This window comes from Coffea arabica, chromosome 3c (assembly GCF_036785885.1).
Source record: "Coffea arabica cultivar ET-39 chromosome 3c, Coffea Arabica ET-39 HiFi, whole genome shotgun sequence".
In the NCBI taxonomy this organism is placed as follows: Eukaryota; Viridiplantae; Streptophyta; class Magnoliopsida; order Gentianales; family Rubiaceae; genus Coffea; species Coffea arabica.
This window is the reverse complement of record NC_092314.1, coordinates 4,700,058-4,716,981: the sequence shown is the minus strand read 5'-3', so window position 1 is coordinate 4,716,981 and position 16,924 is coordinate 4,700,058. Positions and strand designations below refer to the sequence as shown.

Here is a 16,924-nt window from a genome sequence, read left to right as displayed (position 1 = left end):
CCTGTGCCAGAAAGAAAGCAGCACAGAAAGAAAATAGATGCAAAATTACAATGCCAAAGATCTCTCTTTGTAGAGCACCTGCACCAAAGAATCCATTTGTCACTCAAGTTTGTCCAACGCAACAAACTAAAGTAAGTCAAAAGATACAACAAGAACCAAAAGCTTGGCTCTAATTTTTCCAAGTTCCATGCTAACCAATCATGTTTACAATATAATACATACTTTTCTGAGATGATGGGCCAAAGCCAAGTTGGGAAGCCACATCAGCCTTCAAACACATATAAAAACTTAGCTTCGGGTAACATATAACAACTTTGGTTCTGAACCTTTACATTAGAGAAAAGGACATCAACAGTACATTTGTATTTCATATTAACTCTTCCTACACAGACACATTTACACCGACTTTTGCCACATCAACCAATGTAAGATACAAAACGCAAAATCTGCTTTAAGTCCAATATATTACATAAAAATGTATCAGAACGTTGGAAGTTCTAATACCATAACTTGTCTCTTATTTTGCTTCTCCTGTAACAGGAAGCAGGAATTTAACGGCAAGGATCCATCAAAGTAGTTGACAGTCTCTCTCATACAATCTCATACTTTCCATCTGCAGTACCATGAAAAGAATTAGAATAACCTCACTGATGGTGCATTTACTAGTCAATTTAAGTAAATCTATTTCTTGCAAGCTTAAGGGGCTGGTAGCAAATTCCAAAGACTACAGTAATTCAGTTGGTAGCACCAAATTATCAGTTTCTGGCCATACTAGTGTAGTTCCATTACACATTTTGATATTGTCTACTCCATATCTTATCTTAGTACTTAAAAAGGGTCTGGAAATTCTTTGTAACTTCATAAACAGTTGCATCCAATACAAGGAAGCCACCAAAGAAAATTGCGATACTGACAAATTTATTGACAAATAAGAAAAGGCTTTCAAGAGAGCCCGTTAATCCTCTAGACAGCATGAAAGCAATGAACAAACATATAACTGATACTTGGATGAACGAAAATTAAATCAGAAGTTATGCTCTGAGATAGAACTCACCATTTACAGCATGAACATATCCCACTTGAACAGTTAAACAGCATATAGGCGTACAACTTGATCTATCTTCGCACGACAAACAGGGCAACCCCATTTTTTTGCTTTAATTTCACTTAGACAAGACATGCAGCCAGCCATATGACCACAAGGTATACATGCTCCTTCAATAGGCGCATCCAAGCATATCACACAAGAGGAAGAAGCACCTGTATCTTTTCTTTCCTCTGGTTTAGCATCAAACCTCTCCACAGGAGGTGAAGAGAAATCAAGAGGACTAGCGTCAATTGATGGGTAGTGAATTGGGCCATCATCTACAGCTGAATCTGCAACAGGTGGAGCTGATGGAATGGAGGCTTGCACAGAGTTCTGTACTGTTGATCGGACACCTAAGGAGTCACTCTGTATCTGGCTGTGATGAATCACAACTCCACTTGCACCGGTTTCCTGGTCTTTATATCCAAGCTTTTCTCCCTTCTGCAGTGGAGCTGTCCCAGAAATGGAGCTTCCGCAATTAGCCGTGATGCATTCAGAATTAGTCCTACTTGTGGATGCATCTGCTCCAGATACCAGGTGAGGACCCAGATGTGGACGCATAGCAGACTGTAGGGAGGCATCAATTGCCATAGCTAATTCCACATCTTCCGGAGGGGCAGTTGCTGGAGCAACATTAACTTGAGTATTGAAAGGAAATGCTGGATGAACAACCTGAAATTTCAATTTCCAATCCACTAATTAGTACGATATTTTCTAACCAAAAAAAAAAGTTAACTAGCCAAATATACTCTTCTCAAGGAGTGTCAAACATATATTTGAAAGGAACCTCTGCTTCCTTTGTGCATATATATCATATATGCATTAAAATTCACGAGCAACAAAGGGACAGAGGAGGAGGGATGAGGAGCAAGAGGCAACAACACCCAAACCCATGACTTTGAGTCCTAAAAGGTTGATTGGTTCATAGTACATCCTGGTTTAGGGACAACTACAATGCAAAGAAGATACTCCCTTCGTCCCAAAAAGCTTGACGCTTTTCGGGACTCTTAACTTATTATGAAAAGTTCCCAACTTTTGAAGAATTCATCTTTGCTTTCCATTTTGCCTTTTGTTTGAATATAAAAGGTGGAGAATGGATGGACAAAACATGACAGCTGGGTCCACATTTTTATTGGTTGGCATATGGCTTACTCCAATTAGAATTAGAGCATGAAGACACGCAAGGCAACATTTCAAAATGGTTGCTGTGTGCATATCAATCAACTAAACAACAAAGTTGCTTGATGGAAGACCTTTTGGGCCCAATAATACGTACTTTTTAGTTTGGTGAGACAGGGTAAGCATTGGAAATTATTGATAAAGTTCACAACCATTTTTGGCAATGACAAACATTTTGGGACAGACCAAAATGGAAAGCATGACATTTTCATAAGGAACGGAGATTAATTTTCTAGTTTAAGTGAATGAGCAATTGAAGTTGTCTGACCTGCGGAATTCCTTTGCATGCGTTGCAAAACCACTGCAACTGTTGCCTGTCTCTTTCATTAGCAGCTGCAAGTTTGACGCGTGTCCCTGTAATTGGACAGAAGATGTAATCATTAGATTTGTTAGTTGGTTCATTATTCAATAACTGTGAAAAATTATCAAAAACCAAATATGCACCACAACTCTCCTCCAGACCCCCCAAGCAGTTGCCTTTAAGAAACTAGAATATCGTTACTCAGTCTTGTAGGATCTAAAAAGATTTACTGTACTTTTCATGGCAAAATTTCACTCAAATCTTATAGCAAAGTATACAACACCATGCCTTCAATCATACAAAAGGTATGATTAAGTATCACACTCAAGGGTAGGCATATTAACATAAAGACAAACTATGGTTCAATTGTTTTGGCATTTTTCAGTGTTTTGCAAACCTGAAAGCTCAGCATCCTAGAAGTGTAAGCATAACATCTTGACAAACTAAGGTTCCATTCTTTTGGCACTTCGTTCGCTCAACCAAATAGAAGCATTTTCCAGTAGAAGACATATTAGTTAATTTCATTTCTTTGGTGGAAAGTACTTGTCAGATTCCAGTATAAGCCATTTTCCACTAGCTCAAAATTATCATCTGGCTACCAAAGCCCACTATGATAGCCGTCACTCGAGGTATACAGGAACACTGGGTACACAATCATTTGGAGCCTAATTTAAAACATGATCAGAAGTAGACTTTATGGAAGCTAAAAAGTCAGAATTGATTCCAAGCATTCAGTTACAACTGCTGCCTACAGCTAGAATAGACCAGTCTGCTTGCTCTTGTCATACCACAAAATAAAATGCTATGCAAAAAGCAATCTCAGACATAATTCCTCTAATATCATTTGATTCCTAGATAAGGGGGGAAAAAAAGAAATAAGCTCTCAGAGATATGGTCCAACTCTTCTGTTTACAATCTTCAAAATCTCCTAAAAATCCTAAATGCCCATTCTTTTCATGCCAGTCTAAAATTAGATGTACTTACTCCTAGCCACTTGGGAGTATGTAATACCTCGCCGCCTCCTCCAGCGTCTTGGGACTAGGCAGAAGATAAACCAAAATTATCTATCTATGGACTTGCTACGAAATTAGAAAATACATCTAGCTCAAGTGATTGAGAATTTACTAGTGCCATTGTCAGTTATGATGACCGTTGGATCAGACTGGCTAAAGTTAGGTTCCTCCATATTGGCTTTCCACAAAGCAACAATTGTCCGAGGTTGAGCATCCTGATCATGCATGCATCAGAGTGCATTGTCAGTGAAACACAATGACAATATAATACTTAAGGATTTGAAACACAGTTCAGAATATCTGTCTTAAGCAACATAAATGAGCAAATTCAGTGCCTCAGCCTCTGGAAGGGGTTTGATTTTCACTCCCTTTTGCAAGTTTCCATAATGAAATCCTTGAACTACTGTTGATTAGGACACCAAAATTCTGATACATATTAATTGCAGGAATTTAATGCATGTTTTTTCTCGTGGAAAGAGAATTTCTATCAGTAAGAGATCATACCCAAAATGCAACAGCCAATGCACCTCTTGGGAGGAGCAATAATTCAAAAAAACTAAACCAATAACCGTTCGAGTAGATAGAATGCAATGAATGAAGATGTGAAGGCCTAAATTCTAATGTGGTTGTGGATTAAGGAAATTGAATGAATTGACCAGACAAAAAGAAAAGAGATTCAGCATAACTGTTATATAAGAATTTGTTGAATCCCTTTTAACAAAAATGAGCTAATCCCCACAAAAATTACAGAAACACATAGAACAAGGTAGTGATTGTCCCTCTAAAACATAGCAATTGTAGCTCATTGTACAAATATCATGAAATAATGTGGTCTGCTTGGCAAAAGAAATGGATGCTTCATATATCAGGACAAACTTCTCCAGGGAAACATATACCAAAGTTCATCATATCAAATATGACACAAAATACAAGAAAGTTCTCTTTATCATTGTATTTGCTTCATGAAAATTGGAAAGAAGAAACTAATAAACTTCTAAAATGGTTTCAGGTGATAGAAACAAATCAAGGAGGATGAAAAAATTTGACTAAGCCAGAAACCACATAAAACCCAAAGCTAATGCAAAATATCGCAATCTGATCATTCAGAAGTAAAACAAGCAAATCCGACACTCATTGGGTTAACCACAACTGATAAAACTTCCATAATCAGAAAGCTTTTCACATGAGTGGAAAACTGCCATAGGTGTTTCCCCTCAATCATATTGTTGGCAGTACAGATTCTTAGGGAAATCATTCCAGTGGGGTCAAATAACATATTTAGAGTTGCCCCTTACAACCAAGCAGAAGATTTCACACAATTCAGTTTTCCCCATATTAATAGCTCAAAAGTTTAATCAGCACAGCCGCAGAAGAGCACTTGCAACAAAATCAGAACTGAAGATATATCTGTACGATACCAACAAAGTATAAAGTTGAGAAATGTGCAATCACATGTAGTTGGAGGATCAATAACTGTTCTCTTTTTTCTCAACTATGTTTGAATTGTAGAATTTAGCAAACACTGCTTTCCACCATCTTATAAAAAGTTTAAGAATACACAGGAGCTGGAATAACTAAGAGAAAAGTTAGATAATATGATGAAACATAAATGAATAAGAGGCCTACAGTAGGTTGACTGATTAGATTGGAGGGTACCTGTGCATTTGAATATATGGCAAGCTCCAACTTGAAAGGCTTCTTAAGACTCCGGGAACCACATGGTAGAACAACCACCCAGCTATAAAATCAACAAAATAAGACAATAACTTAATTAAGCCAGCAAGACTCAGAAAATTCTTAAATCCAGCAATAGGTAATAACTAAGATGACCGAGTAAAAGTCAAGAAAGGCATAGCATTCAAAGATATAGCAAGAATAGAGAGAATTATCCAGATAAAAAAAACAAAGCATGTCACTCATGATGAGGCACTTGCATCAAATGAAGAACACGCGTACTCCAATTCCCCAAAAGCAAACAAATTAATATAAGTGTCGTTTTAAGTTCTTTTCATTTCTCCTTTTAGCTTAATTTCAAGCTGTGAAAAGCTAATACTTATCAGCAGTCTGCAAGGAGCTTTCCTAAACGGCTTTATGGCTTTTAAACCTTTGAAATTAAATATGCTACAAATGTTGGCTATTTTTTTTTCTTTTGAAAAGTATCTTTTCTTCAGGCATCTTTAGAAAAGTTAACGTCAGGGAGAAGGCGCCCTATATCTTGTTCATCCACAAATCGCATTAAATCCGAGCAAAAAGGGCAATTATATTCACTAATCCTGTCGATGACTCAACATGCCCTGCTTTATTCAAAAATCAATATTACAAATTGATCTTGATTCTCAAAAGAGAAGAAAAGAACAACCAGATAAACACTAATTACCCAAGGAACATGGGCCAAAGTACAACCTTTACCAACCTCCCAAGAGCACCTAACCTGTGAATCCACAGTCTCAACCATCTTTGCCATTGCATCCATTTCTTTACAAGAGTAACACTAGTTAACTGCCACTTCAACCTTATCAAAGATCAATAAGTTCTGACAGACTAACACCTCAGAACCACCACTTAATAAGCATCTAAAACCAACTAGGCCCTCACTTGTGTCAGACTCTCACTGCCACATGCAACAAGCAGGAACAAGCACACCCAAATGCAATAGTTAACACCCAATGCCACCATTCCTAGCACGAGCCATCTCTAGAAGACTTCTACTTCACATACTCAACCAAGGAGTTCATGAAGGTACACCCAAAGCGCACACCACAACAACAGACCAAGTTTACAGAACTCAGATGATCTCGATAATACAATAAACACTCTCATTTGATCTTCTTGATCGCATCTACAACACATCTTTATCTTGAGAAATCACAGAGTGTAATGTGATTATTCTGTAGTAAATTCAGATCAAAGGTGCCACACTTCAATCTGACAACTGTGCTTGACCCTAAACCTAAACATCAATGAGACCAGAGCAAGAGCAAGTCTGCAAAAGGTATGAAGCCAGAGGTTTGTATCTACGCCATGAGGTAGTGAACTGTAATTGCCTCCCCCATCCCACCAGATACAAAAATTAAAACTAATAAACTATTTCAAGTAAACTGATAAACCATCGATAAAAAACTCCACAGTACACAGCAAATCAAATGGAAAAATCATTGAATAACCGATCTCTAAGTACCTCTTTCATGTAAAATGATAATATTATACTTATAAAATCAAGATAATTTACTCAAACTGAACACTGAACTCACACTTTTCTGGACAGTAACTGTGGTGCAAGTAGTTCAAGAAATCCTGGACCATAAAGCTCGCGCATGGAACCAGAGAACAAGCAGATATGGCTCTGAGCAGCATCAGAAAACAACAATCAACATCGTAATATTCATGAGATGTACACAAAGGAAAATGCTTGTGCATGTGCTAAAATACCTCTATTGCACGGACAACATTGCTGAACCCTTTGCTTCTAGCAACATCAAGTGGGGTTTGACAGTCATCATTCATCACTAGTGCATTTGCTGAAACACATGCAATAATTAATTCATCAGTCAAGTTAAATGAAGATAAAGTATGACAAACACTTCCAGAACCGTAAATCTTGAATGCCACTGCCAAATGAATAAAACAGCTAACAAAACACACCTCCATCAGATAGAAGTAATTTGACAGCTTGTTCAAGTCCTCTTTTTGCAGCATGATGTAAAGGAGTTCCTGCATGACGGCCTAAACAAACTCATTGAGTAAGAAAGCTTTCTTCAAGTCAATCATTTTACAAAAATACATGCTGGAACTCCAATATGTACTTAATCTAGGTATGAGAAAATTTTCCACATGCTAGAAAGAATAAAAGCAACTTGACAACAGTAAATCACATGGCATTAGCTACATATATAACTTGCATTACCAGGGCGATAAGCATTGACGTTGGCACCCAACTCAACCAAGGTCTTTGCAACATTATAAAGCTCCGGGTTCATGCAAGCTGCAATTAACGGAGTCTTCCCTTCCTTATCAAGCCACTGCCACAAAAACCAATTCATATTCATACATCCTACCATTCCACACCATAAAGATCCACATGTATAGCCAACTCATTATCATATAAGAGCACAAAAAATTCATTCATAAAACTCAAATCCATTTAAAAACAAAGACATTCCACTTTAGTACATGAGGCAATCACACATTCACTAATATACGGTAAAACACAACCTGCCAGTAGAAAATATTCCTAGTGGCCGCACCACGTCAAATTAGGCAGCCATACTCATCCACCATCTATCTATCCCAATGTCTCCTAATTTTCAACAGAAGTGCCCGAAATTGTCAGAGCATCATGGATAGGGTCAAACCTTAAAGTCTTCGTACTGATAGGCTTGCTGCACTAAAATGTAGCACACCGGAGACCCTTTTCTCCCATTTTGAACATTACTATTTTAATTTTCTGAATAATCATATTAACGCATAACAGAATCATTCTTCTTCTTCTTCTTTTTCCCCCAGAAACTGAATACAATAGCATTAAACTTGCCTAAAATCTAAAACCCTCATGCAATTAAGTCCTTTAGACACATAGACCCTTTATCAATATGAACTTCTAAAAATCAAAACTTTGATCAAATACACAAAAATGTCAATTCAAATTGCATAAATATATATAAGTCGATGATAAAATTAAGTACAAATTTTCATCTTTTAAGGATTACCTCAAGGCCAGCGCCATCCCTGCGAAGAGCTTTAATCCCTTCAGTATTTCCATAACTCACTTGCTGATACAGTAATTCATCTTTTGACTGTTGTTGCCCCATTAGATTATATTTTTTTTCCTTTTTCTTGCTTTTGAGCTTTCTTTTCTTTTCTTTTTTCTTTTTAGAATTTAAGGAAAGATTAGAAAATGAGTGAAAATTAGAATCCCACAAATTTCCAGAGGAAATCTGGGGATCTTTTGAGAAAATAAATGGATGAATGAAAAAATTGAGAGGGAAGGAGACAGCGGAAGGTGAAGTGAGGGAAAAGGTCACAGACTTTCCGCAGATGTGGGGCCAAATGCATAAATAGATGGAAATTGAAGTGGTTGCTTAATAAAGAAGGAATAATGGATTAGCGCGTAACGCCTATCTAACTGAAGGTGACGTGGACGCGGCAAGACTTGGAAAACTTCCATTTCAATGCAAAAGGCCCAAAGCAATGTACAGAACAGGCCCAAACATTTTGATTGCGGATCCATTTGGGTCGAAGGGACTAGTCCATCTATCATACAAATAAAAATAATTGGCAGTCCAACCTCTATGTGGAAGTTGATAAACATTCTCTTGTTCGTGAAAACACCTATTTTAGGGTAAAAAAAAAAGGGAAAAAGTGTGCAAAAATTAAAAAAAAAAAAAACAACTATTGGTTTGGATTCAAATATGAGTTTACTTACATTGGCAATAAACTATTGCTAACTACTTTTTTATATTCTCGAATTCTTGTTTTATTTTACATACATCATATTAAAAAATTTGTTACAGTAATTATTTTAAATAATATTTCAAATAATACTATATTCGAACACGTTCATTGGTATCTTAACTTCGAGCCGCCAATCATAGATAAATACTCAGAATTACTTAAAGAGTGAAATCTGAGCTAATTTAATGCATGATTATTGTGGGATGGTTCATATGTTCTTAAGTAAATGATTGTTAATGAACACAAAAAAAAAAAAAAAAAAAAAAAGATACTGCTTTCGGAAAGGGAATATATTTTTTATTATACCTCAAACCATTTTTCTCCAGCCAAAAAGTTTGAAATTGATTTCACTAAATGTAAACTGTGGTAGCAAGTAGCAAGGACTAATGTGCTCGAGCCTAACATTAAACAATTAAATTACCCTATGATATTTCCAACACAAATTCTTTTTTTTTTTTTTTTGTATTTTTGACAGAAAAGTACTTACATTGCGTTACGTCAAATTTGCAATACCTTTGCTTAAGGCAAAAGGGTGATATTATTTACACTTCTATTATATTATTTGTATTTCTACTATTCCATTTTCATTTCGTTGAGATCATATAATTTCTTTTTCTTGCCCATAAATTAACGATACTAGGTTTGGTCATCCAATTAGGGTATGAGACGAAATTAGAATAGAGATAATACGGTCTCATCAAAATTAAAATGGAACAGTGAAAGTGCAAATAATACAATAGAAGTGTAAATAACATTACCTAAAACAAAATAAATACAATACAAATTAACATGATCCCATTCCCAGTTTGGATTGCAATCTCTCTGTAGAAATTTTTTTTTTTTTTTTTGTTGAAGTGTTTTTACGCTTTTCGCGAACACATTTCCTAATTAACTCTTTACCTCACATAAATCAAATTATTATTGTACGTTTTTGAACAAAAACTCCTAAAAATAGCATTCCAAACAAGGCCATGTCTCAGAAACATCCTTAGCAAAATTACCTAAGCAATGAGCAACATGATTCAGGAGAACAATCAAAGCAGTTATTATTTTATGAATTATGACAAAATTTTTCACTGCCGTTGTGATAGGCATCGTTATGATGATTATAATTGGTGCCTTTAAACTTGTGCTAATATTCGGAATCAAATATCAGAGACTGATATGCAAAGAGAAAAGGGTCTCCATTTTAGTAGGTAGATTTGTACAGACATGATGGATTTTCACAATTACCCGAGTGAGAAGGAAGATGATTTTCTCAATACTGATACTTCCAGAAAAAAAAAAAATTTTTTTTTTTGGGGGGTACTCTACCCTTCCTTTTAAAACAAAAGACGAGATAAAGTGCTTGAATTTTTTTGAGAGTGCTAGTATCATTTGCCGTCTAATAAAGATCTAGAATTTGTGATTCTTGATTGTGAAATCACGTATAGTTTCATCCGAATATGTCCAGCACTTCATAACTATAGATTAATGGTGCATCCGATAAAATTAAAATTTGAAAACTAAAATCTAAAATTTGAAAATTGAATTTATTAAACTATTATGTACTAAACATGATACATTTGCGTGTATATCATATTAAGTGATAAGTGAATAACTCATCATTTACTTTTGGAAAACAAGTTTTGTCTAAAAAATTCAGTGCCCCTTAATTAATTCAAACGTTCAATTTTTAGTTATCAAACCCGTATGAATATGTGAATATCTGAATCCATTAAATTTAAATATTGAATTGGGTTATCCAACGGAGCCTAAATTCAGTAATTATCATTGCAATGACTAAGCACAACTTAACAAGCCATGCCATTGCATCTTCTATCCCTTCAATGCGATTCACACTTGTTGACAAACTTGCCAGTTAAACTACCTTGAAAAGGTTTAAAATTGGTTTACCTAAAACAGATGTTAACTGATGATCCTACTGTCAACCATTTTGGTTTATCTTTTACTCATTATGAGCTTTTATTTTTATCCCAAGTTTGAAAAAAAAAAAACCAATAAAACGTTTTCAAGCTTAGAAATGGGACCAATCAAAAAGGAAGGCAATTTTCTTACAGTCAGAAAGGTAATGGGAATACTTTGACCAAATGTGACAACTGTGAATTAATCATTACTTGCACGTCTTACTCTGGTTCAAGTTTACAAAAATGTCCATTCTTAGTGCCACAGCATTACCAACACAAACACTAAGCCAAACGTTTAATGGCAAGGATTCACCAACTTTCTTTTTTTTCTCATTTCGGAAAGTGCAATCAACACATTTACTCGTCATGGAAATCCATTTCTCAACCACTAGCCCACAAGCCCACCGCCAATGCATTAAGGCTTGGTGGGGAGAATCCTTATTTCCCATCAATTTATCATAATTAAATGTGATATTGGTTAAAAAATTCAGATCGGTGCGTAGTGCACCCGTCTGATTCGTGTAGTTCAATCTCCTCCGGATTATATCAGGACCTCTTCAGGCCCTTCTCCTTTCCATAGTGTAGGAAGCTATCGTATCGACAAAAAAAAAAAAAAAAAGAAATCCATTTCTCTCTCTCTCTCTCTCTTTTTTGTTGGTTCTTTGTTTGGTGATACACTGATACTTAAGAGTTGGAGTTGATCATGTTGCTTCTAACATTTAAATAACTATTGATACCTCCACTGAAAAAACATGGGTTTGTTTGGATAGAGACTTATTTGCCAAAATTTATTTGTTTACATCATCATTACAATTTTCAATACACTTTTTTATCTTCCCAATTACCTTTTTATCTCACATACATCACATCACAAAAAGTGCTACAGTAAAAATATCTCAAATAATTTACAATCCAAACAGAGCCAATAATTATCAATTATTCATTCGTTGTATATAAGAATTAGAAGTTTTGATGTGTTTGCGCTCATAATTCAATTGTAAATAGACGCTTTACTCCACTCTATTATTCAATTCTAGGAATGGACAACAACAATCTTTCTTAAGATACAAGTGGATTTTTTCCCCGTACAAGTAAATAGAAAGAACTAAATTGATTCTTCTATCAAACATAGTAAGTAGCATTTTAGTAAAAGTTTTACTTGTATACTAAAATCAACATTGCTTTACGAGTAAAATTGCAATAAGCATTCATATATATGGTATAGGTCACCTCTTAGCAGCATAATCTAAATCAAACCGAGTCAATTAGGAAAATTGATCACACTTCATTTGATTTTCTGAACAAGTTACAAAAATTCACTTCAATTTTGATGAATAATAATCTAGTAGAACCCGATAATTTGAAATTTTTATAACAATGCATGATGTACCATGTTTGTCGAATCAATTTTAACGAGTTAATATCTAGTAAATATTTAATGTTCACTCGCTTAGCTAAAATGTAGTAAGCGTCAATTAATTTGACTAAATACTCGTATCGATTTGACTCGTTTTATTAAAAAAAAAATTATTCTCAGATAAATAATTCAACAAGATCGATAATCAATTCAACAATTTCGACAAAAAAAAATTCCTTAGATATGTAACTCAACAAAATAGACAACCAATTCAACAACCTCGACGCGAAGCTGATTTATCAAAACCTATGAACAAATCAAACAAAGCTATCAACAAATCAAATGAAAGGAGTGAAGTCAAATTACAACAAAATTTGAAATGAACCTGCACATGAGCCGCCGACATTGAGGAGAGTTTCTAATCTTGGCTTCCAGCGCAACGTTGGAGTCCGAAAGGGTCAGGAGTCAGGACACAACTGCTACTACCATTATGCATTGACGATAAGGTCAATTTTGTAAAATGAATTTTCTCCGCGTGGTCGTCAAAAATGATTGCGACGTATCTCCTTTGTTACTTATAATTTAATTAATTTTTTCACTCGTTTCTTTGACGAATTTCTAAAATCCCGGCTCCTTTCTTCAGGTCTTCCTTCCCCGCTGCATGTGGCCTCTGTGCTCCTGCCCACCCCTGAACTTTCCAAATCTCTTTTCCTCCCCTTTCTTCACGCCCAGATAGAAAAAACTCCCATTCATTCCTCGTGATTCGTGCTGTTTATTGACTCTGATTCCTTTATGGTTTAGCATTTCCAACGAATTTGTAAGTTTTAAGCAGCTTCACTGCTCATTTTGCTGCTTTTTTGTTTAGTTTTGTTTTCTTTAGCTGTTAATCTGTTTGATAATATGCCAGTAAAAGGAAGTTATGTACTTTTTCCTGGTTATTGAAAACATGGGTTGTGTTTAGTCTTTTATTGGTTGGTGTTTTGTTTTATTACTAATTTTATTTCTTTTTTTTTTTTAACTACTAATTTTAGTTTGCTGGAATTTCAGTTCTCTGTGCTTCTGAGAAATTTTTTTTTTTTTTGGGTTTGTGGGTTTTGGACCCTTTTAGGATCTTCCCCGGTTAGAAGAATTTTATGCTAAATTTGATGTCTTTTTTGAAGAATTGTTTCTTTGGCTGCTATGAAGTGAATTGAAAAAAAAAAAAAGTCATGCATGATTAGATTTGAAGATACCTTTGCTGAAAAGTATACTGTATCAGAATTGGCTTCCCCCTCCCCCAGCTGAAGTTAATAAAGGCCGAGAAAGGAAAAAGACTGATTTGATGAAAAAATTTCTCGAGTCTTGCTGTTGCTGGTCTTCTCTAAGTTGCTGCAACTTATGATTTGTGGAAGCCAGCTGTTTCATCGGATAATTTGTTGTGTTTTATTCATAATTTGATCTGTAGTTTGTCTGAATTCAGGATGGTAATTTGATAGGAGATTGTTTGACTTGGAGACTGTCTGTGTGGATTGTTGGTAGAAGTGAAGATGGTTTCTGAATCATGGTTTCGGAGTCTGTGGAAACCATCAAAAAAGCACGGGGTTGGTCAAGAAAAGGCTATAATAGGAGTGTTGGCATTTGAAGTTGCAAGTTTGATGTCTAAACTTGTTCATCTGTGGCAGTCTCTTAGTGATAAGCAGGTTGCTAAGTTGAGGGAAGAAATTATGAATTCGACGGGTATCAGGAAGCTTGTATCGGATGATGACGATTACATTGCGAGGTTGGTATGGACAGAGATGATGGAGAATTTGGCACATGTGGCAAGAGCAGTTGGTCGGCTATCCAAGAAATGCAGTGATCCTTTGTTAAAAAGTTTCGAGCAGGCCTTTAGTGATCTGGTCGACTGTGGTTCTGACTCTTATGGGTGGTTACTCACCTCGAAAAAGATGGATAGGAAAATGAGGAAGATGGAACGATTCATTATGGTTAATGCAAATTTATATCAAGAAATGGAAGCACTTGCTGATCTTGAACAGACTTTGAGGAGAATGAAGAGTAATGATGATGCGGATAGCATTAGTTTGGTTGAGTATGAGAAAAGGGTTGCTTGGAAGCAGCAGGAGGTAAGGCATCTAAAGCAGTTGTCTGTTTGGAACAGGACGTATGATTACACAATTCTACTTTTGGCAAGATCTGTGTTTACAATATGTAACAGGATAGCGCATGTGTTTGGACTTAGTAATGTGGTGGATGTGGCAGCCAAACAGTCCAAGAACCTTGATTCTGATCATATTCATCGCAGCCGCTCAGTAGTTTTTATGCAGTCATCAGTGCACCCATCGGAAAATAACATTTACAGGTTTGCCTCTGGACCGTTGAACAGGGTAACTAGGAAACCTGGCCCAGTGTCGAGAACAAATAAAGTAAGCATATCTGGCCTTCTTGGAAAATCACTTGCATCGTCAAGCCCTGATTCTGCAAAACATAATGCAATCAGCTCACATTCAGCTCCTCTTGGGAGGTCGTCAACAAAGTCTGGCCCACTTGAGAAAGCAAACAAATCTGTCCTCAAATTCTTTCAATTTCGTAATCAATCATCACATTCTCAGGGTAAAAGCCCAAATTCAAAGCCCAATCAGTTGATTACCATGGGACCCTTAGGTGGCTGCATGATGGGAGGTAATACCTCTCCCGTGAAAAATTGCCATTTGGATGCAAATCTAGAGGGAATCACAGATGAAAATATTGCGCAACATGCTCAGAACAACTTGGTTCCTGGTAAGTCGTCAATCTTCAGTTCCAAAAACAAGCTGTTGACTGCTCCTCCTGAAACTCTTGGTGCTGCAGCATTGGGATTGCACTATGCAAATATTATCATTGTGATTGAAAAGCTTGTTGTATCACCTCACCTGATTGGTCATGATGCAAGAGATGACCTGTACAACATGTTGCCTGCCAGCATCAGATCAGCCCTTAGGTCAAAACTAAAGCCATATTCCAAAAGCTTGAATTCATCCATTTATGATACAGTTCTTGCAGGAGAATGGAATGAGGCAATGACCGGAATTTTAGAGTGGTTAGCTCCACTTGCTCATAACACAATTAGATGGCAGACTGAGCGAAGCTTTGAGCACCAGAATTTAGTTTCCAGAACAAATGTGGTTCTCGTACAAACCCTTTATTTCGCTAATCAGGAAAAGACAGAAGCAACAATTGCAGAGCTTCTTGTTGGTCTCAACTATGTCTGGAGATTTGGTAGAGAACTCAATGCAAAAGCTCTAATGGAATGCACTAGTGGCACAACTTTTGATGATTATTTGGAGGTTTAGCACTTCAGCCATTTGTCAAGCTACTGGAAGCAGCTAGTGGTTGAAAAGCTTAGAGCAATGATCAGCCAACTTCTGGTTAAGATACAATGGACCCACTTCAGCATTCTGATGAATAGTTGATGATTAACTTGACAATTTTTCGTAACGCAAGGCATCCTGTATTCTTAGGATGTGCTTCTTTTTGGTAATGAGAATATGAGACCGTAATTCCTATCTGGAATATTTGCCAAGAGGTCATCCTTCCTGTGGTGCAGTCTGATTTACTCGTCGCAAAACTCAGCTGGCTGTTGAGTGGTGCCCTCCATTTAGGTTGTCTCACTTTGGCTCTGGTTTGGATACTCAAAATCCACGTTATATTAAGCGTAGTGCCTGGTAGAAATATAGTTGTTAGCTTCTGCTTTCATATTTATGTTGTAAATTCATTTTAAAAGGGCTTGTCACCAAGTATACAGACAGTGGAAGACAAGAAGCTCTCCGTTCATTCTGCTGCTTAAAATCTAAACCAGACATGGCAGGAAAGAAATTATCTTTGCTCATGTTGTAGGAAGTGTGAGTCTAGTAATCCAACCATTATCGCTCGATTTCCTTTTATTGGGTTGGTTCCCAGCCCCTTTTCTTCTTTGTACAAGCTGTTGGACGTTCACTTGTATCATATTTGTTCGAGAAGATGTGGTTTGCAGAAGTATGCAACGCATAATGCATTATCAAGGCAGTAAGAATTTAAGATTTCTGTGTCTGCTTCTTTGACTGACATCATGAGATGCCTCTATAGAAAACCACCGGTAGACGGTAGAGAACAAGCAGTGTGAATTTTAAGCAGATAATTTTCCATTTTCCAGTGCTCGTCCTGAGATCCGTCAGGTGAGACGGTTACAATAGTACTCCAATCTTTTGATTACAGTGTATATGGGGAATGAGAAGGCAAGGATCCAATTCTCCTCCAGACAAGAAAAACAGATTTTCATCACCAATTCAAGTCCAATTCTCAGTTATAAATAACATTCCAAGTGTAACTCTTGAGGTTTTGGAAAGTAAGAGACTATTTGGGACAAACTAATCTACTCAAAAATTAAAGCACGGTCCTTGCGCAAAAAACCCATATGTATCGCTGAGGGCATGAGGTATCAGGTTCGACCCTAAAATTCCTCTCAATTCCCCACCCCCTTGTAAGAGTTGGAGCCTTCCTTGGAAAAAATAAAATTAATTAAAAAAAAGCTTATTGTCACTAACTTTAAGGCCTTCAGATAGGAGAAATGCATGCATCACTCTTTAGTTTGCAGTTATATTTGCCTGGCAAGTAGCACTTTAAAGCGATTATTAA

The 16,924-nt window shown here is 36.4% G+C and overlaps 2 protein-coding genes across 5 annotated transcripts; one reads left to right on the top strand and one right to left on the bottom strand.

Moving 5' to 3' along the window:
- Window positions 1-144: 144 nt before the first annotated feature.
- On the bottom strand, window positions 145-8,649 carry LOC113734298 (putative E3 ubiquitin-protein ligase XBAT35). Of its 3 annotated transcripts, none has more exons than XM_027260783.2 (11): window positions 8,287-8,649; window positions 7,485-7,599; window positions 7,223-7,303; window positions 7,010-7,098; window positions 6,832-6,923; window positions 5,237-5,318; window positions 3,693-3,795; window positions 3,552-3,605; window positions 2,535-2,620; window positions 1,055-1,759; window positions 280-613 (listed from the first exon to the last, which is right to left on the bottom strand). In XM_027260783.2, exons 1-10 carry the CDS (start codon window positions 8,386-8,388, stop codon window positions 1,088-1,090), a joined length of 1,476 nt encoding a protein of 491 aa, XP_027116584.2. In that variant the 5' UTR covers window positions 8,389-8,649; the 3' UTR covers window positions 280-613; window positions 1,055-1,087. The 3 variants fall into 3 exon arrangements, with proteins under 3 accessions (XP_027116586.2, XP_027116584.2, XP_027116585.2); XM_027260784.2 differs by having other exon boundaries at window positions 7,223-7,291; window positions 8,287-8,522; XM_027260785.2 differs by lacking the exon at window positions 3,552-3,605 and having other exon boundaries at window positions 145-613.
- Window positions 8,650-12,884: 4,235 nt separating this feature from the next.
- On the top strand, window positions 12,885-16,333 carry LOC113734295 (protein PSK SIMULATOR 1). 2 transcript variants are annotated; one of them, XM_072081991.1, is made up of 2 exons: window positions 12,885-13,112; window positions 13,771-16,333. In XM_072081991.1, exon 2 carries the CDS (start codon window positions 13,822-13,824, stop codon window positions 15,601-15,603), a length of 1,782 nt encoding a protein of 593 aa, XP_071938092.1. In that variant the 5' UTR covers window positions 12,885-13,112; window positions 13,771-13,821; the 3' UTR covers window positions 15,604-16,333. The 2 variants fall into 2 exon arrangements, with proteins under 2 accessions (XP_071938092.1, XP_027116581.2); XM_027260780.2 differs by having other exon boundaries at window positions 12,886-13,112; window positions 13,755-16,333.
- Window positions 16,334-16,924: the final 591 nt, after the last annotated feature.